Source organism: Manis pentadactyla, chromosome 3 (assembly GCF_030020395.1).
Source record: "Manis pentadactyla isolate mManPen7 chromosome 3, mManPen7.hap1, whole genome shotgun sequence".
NCBI classification, from domain to species: domain Eukaryota; kingdom Metazoa; phylum Chordata; class Mammalia; order Pholidota; family Manidae; genus Manis; species Manis pentadactyla.
Window position 1 is genome coordinate 194663353 of NC_080021.1, and position 4685 is coordinate 194668037.

The 4685-nt window shown below is 35.8% G+C and overlaps 1 protein-coding gene across 1 annotated transcript; it reads right to left on the reverse strand.

The window, feature by feature from the left end:
• Positions 1-220: 220 nt before the first annotated feature.
• Positions 221-1180, reverse strand: LOC118921487 (olfactory receptor 13F1-like). Its single transcript, XM_036903271.2, has one exon. It carries the CDS (start codon positions 1178-1180, stop codon positions 221-223), a length of 960 nt encoding a protein of 319 aa, XP_036759166.2.
• Between the last annotated feature and the right edge of the window lie 3505 nt (positions 1181-4685).

Here is a 4685-nt window from a genome sequence, read left to right on the forward strand (position 1 = left end):
GTCATGAGACCTTTTCCATAAGATATTATTACAATTTAAGTAAGATTCCATATATTCATATGTAAGATATATCTATATTATCTTAGAATTTCAGTGGTTGGTCAAGGAAGAGACTTAGGAAATCACACATATCATTTAAAGTGAGAGTCTTACCCCCATTATCCCAATTTTCTGGTATATATAAACAACTAAACATCCCTTATATTAATATTTATTAAAATTATTTGCTACTAGTGATTAAAAGAGCACAAAGGATGTTCCTACTTAGTAATTTTTTCACAGCCGCCTTTACCTCTTTGTTCCGTAGACTATAGATGATAGGATTCAGCATGGGGGTTACTCCAGCATACACCAAAGCCATAAATTTATCTATTTCCTGTGAATCTACAACTGAGGGTTTTAGATACATGGAGAGAGCTGTCCCATAGAACAAAACCACAACAGTCAGGTGGGCGGCACACGTTGAAAAGGCTTTGCTTCGACCATCCACAGAGCTGATTCTCAGGATGTTGGAGAGAATAAATGCATAAGAGATACAAATGAGGAGCATTGGCATAGGGAGAAGGAGTACAGTGATCACCAGCATGATTAACTCCACCTTGGATTTGTCTACACAAACCAGTTTCAAGACAGCCAGAATTTCACAAGTGAAATGATTGATGATGTTACTTCCACAGAAAGACTGATGCAGCACAGACGTTGTTTCCACCAGCGCAGTGAGACAGCCTGTCACCCAGGAGCCAGCTGCAATCTGCACACAAACCCTCTTGTTCATGATGATGGGATATCTCAGGGGGATGCAGATGGCCACATACCGGTCATATGCCATCATGGGCAGGAGCACACACTCAGTGGAGCCCATGGCAAGAGAGAAGTACATCTGAGTGGCACATCCTGAGAATGAAATGGTGCGTTTCCCTGAAATGAAGTTTGCCAGCATTGGAGTGAAAGCAGAAGAGGTGTACCAGACATCCAGAAGGGAAAGGTTGCTGAGGAAGAAGTACATGGGTGTATGTAGGTGGGAATCCAGGATGGTGATAGAAATCAGAATAACATTACTCAGCAAGGTGATCAAGTACATCAGCAGACACAGCACAAATATAGTAACTTCAATTTTGGGGTAGTGAGTAAATCCCAGAAAAATAAAATGTGAAATGACTGTCAAGTTGGCCTTGACCATTTTATTCCTTCTTGTTCACCTGTATTAGTGAATCAAAGTATAAGAATTTCAACTCTACCAACTTTCAAGTGGTTTTTATTAGGACTACTTTAAAAGAATCATTATTCTGACAATATCATATTAAATATTCATTCAATCATTCAACATTTATTGAATATAAGTCACTGAAGATCTAAAGCTGAATTATATAAAAGCTGCTCTCATGCAACCTACAATAAAACATAAGACAGTCAAGTAAAGAAATAATTACAAAGAACATGACATATGTATGCCCCAGGGAACTAGGCAAAGACAGAGAATAAGAATCCTAACTCTATGATGAGGATGCTGCTCTTTGAGACATTTTGAGACTTACTTTATGGAAAAATGCATTGGACCTAATCAAGTTAAGAACCAGGGAGGGTTGCTGGGCAAAGAAAAGGTTTTTGTAAAAGTTGCAATGAAAAAGGTCTTGATTGTACTTCATAAACTTGGAAATTATGTATGTAACAGATGGACAGCTGCATACTAAGGAATACAAATAGAAGATAGACAAGAGTCCAATCATTATAATACTGCTACCTGATTTCTGTCTTCAAAAAGGCATTTATAAATAGTGAATGATCTTGAGCCCATACTCTATTAGAAAGAAGTCATTTTCAAAGTTAAGAATTTTCTAATGCAAATCAAATTACTTGCAATATATCTCACAATTGATTATATAAGGTACGTTTAAAAACTACTGTCCTACAAGATAGAGTTCAAATGAAAACAATTAAAAATACACAAGCCTCACTTTTCATCAATGCCTACTTTTCCAACATCATCTCCCAACATTCTACCTCCACACTCTGGTCTGAAACAACAACCAGCTCATGGTTCCTCTTACATTCCATGCCATTTGATATTTATGCATCTTTAATCAGAAATTTATCTACCTTGAGTGCCCATCCTTTCCAGCTCCAATCTTGTTTTTCTTGAATATTTTATCCAGTCGTCAAAACTGCATGACATTGTTTTAAGCACAGCTTCATTATTTGTAGATACTTATGCTCAAGTATATCACACTCACCTATACCATGTGTGTACATCCCTACTGCTCTCACCCCTGAACTATGAGCTTCTCAAGAGCTTGTTTCCTGCAATACTAACAAAGTAATTATTCACATTTAAGATTTTTAGTAACACCCTGCTGCCTTGAACATGGTAATTTTTTAAACATGTTCAAATTAGTACACTTCCACTTGTCTGAGACATTAAAGAACCTAGTTAAGAAACAAAGTTGATGACCTCTTAGCTTTAAATATTTGATGTAGAGTAAAAGTGGGCAAAGGCAATGACCACTTGTTCTCATGGAAGATGATGAAATGCTTCCTTCCCAAGGATCCATTTTCTGTAGGGAATTAAGGTACTGTATTAAATCCAACCATGCTACTTACTGATACACAAAAGTAAGCCAATCACTTGACTTCCTTGAAACTTGGATTTCTAACCTATACAAGTAGAATGACTAATTCCCATTTTCTGCAAATCTGAGAGATCTCGAATAACTTGTTTTAAATTCTCCCTGCACCACCCCAACTCCACGGCCTCTATTTTTCAGAGAATCACAAAGGATTTATGATTTCATGGTCTGCTTTGCAGACCCTTAATTGTCTATGTTTGGCTCCAGTGCTAGTCCATATTGATTCAGATAAAAAACTAAGCACCTTCTTCACAATATATTAAAATTTCAATCCCAATCCATTAGTGAATGTGAAACACCTTATTGATTATTTCCAGAAAGATCAATGTTAGACATTTCTGGTCTCAAGTCCATTTCAGTCAGCATGCACCACTACCTCTACTGAGGGTTTTCTCTGGTAGTCTTTCCCCACCCAAGCACCCAATTTTCTTGCTCTAGCTCTGGCTCCTCATTTGCTTTCCCCTTTCTCTTCTTTTTTCACCATGGTTTTTTCCTCCCTTTTAGAAACAAAGCCTTCTCCGTTTCTCATGCAGATTGAATTCCCACTCACCCCCTTATTTTTATCTTACATCTTAGTCAGAATCCCACCTATATGGTCATTTTCTTCACATACTTTCTATTTTTCTGAAAAGATTTTTGATTCCAGTGCTAAATATAAAATGTTTTCCAACAAACTCCCTTGCTTTCTAATTGCACAGACTGAATAGACTCAGAGACTTCTAATCTAACCTTTATTTTAAAGTTGAGAGAAGCTTAGAGGGGTTCATGACTTGTCTGATGTACATGAGAAAGTCAAGGTCATAAAGCCAAAAGTTCTATGCCATATTCAGGAGTTATTTTTTCAACCCAATATTTTTATTGACAATACTACTTGTTAAAGTAAATATCATCTCTGTTCTGGTTTTCTGGCCTAGCTGAAACCCATTAGTACATTTTGTAAAATTGAGCATGCAGAAAGATAAGGAGAATATCTATTCTCATTTACCTCAGTGCATGTGATGAGCATCTTCCTTTTTGGCTAGTATGTCCTTCAATATTCAGAGTTAAAGTTGATCTTCAGTATATTTTTTCTTCTGACTCTCGTACAGTGTTCCACAGTGTAAAAGAAACTGAATTTTGTAATTATGATAGTAGTCTGTGAAACCTATTAAAGTGAGTTGTACAAAGGTATTTTTATTTAGAAGATTGCAATGAAAAAGGATATGGATGTTCTAAGTTTGCAAAAAATTAACCTGTCTTGCCTGATTCAGAAACTCTCAAAATATATTAATTATAATTTAAAAAATAGTTTCTTAAGAGAAATCATGGCATGATGATTTGTTCTGCCAAAATCACCACCTATGATATGCTCCAAAAAACTTTTAAAGGGTTATCCCCAGAACTAAGACTACTAAAGTCTTATGTTACTATTGGGGACCTTCTAAGTCCCTTAACAATTTAAAGTTGTGATTCTGAGACATAAAGAAGAAACTTTCCATTTCTCAAGAGTGTGATTCTCCAAGTTCTATTAACTAATTAGGAACAAAAAGTTAGGTAATTTTTGAAAAACTATTTTGTTATTTGGGCCAGTAAAAGACCTGATTCCTGTGTAGAATATTTTTATGGAACCAGGTAGTTCTATTCTTTTTTTCCTCTCTTTTTAAACTTCTTAATAATGTTTATAATTAAGGGACATACAATAGAATGCACAAGTCTTAGTGTACAGCTTTTTGAATCTTGACACGTGTATACACTCATGTAACCATCAGCCTTGTCAAGATATCAAATTTTATCACTATTTTTTTTTCTCTTTGCTGAGTCACTCATCCTCCTATCCTCCATCCCCTATGGTAACCAGCAGTCTGTTCTCCAAATTTACAGTCTATTTCAATTGTGTTTGTTTGTTTTGTTTTTTAGATTCCACACAAAAGGGAAACCATACAGTATTTGTCTTTCTCTGTCTGACTTATTTCAGTTAACATAACACCCTCAAGGTCCATCCATGTTGTCACAGATAGCAAGATTTAATTCAATTTTATGGCTGAGTAATATTCCAGTGTATATATATATGTACCACCTCTT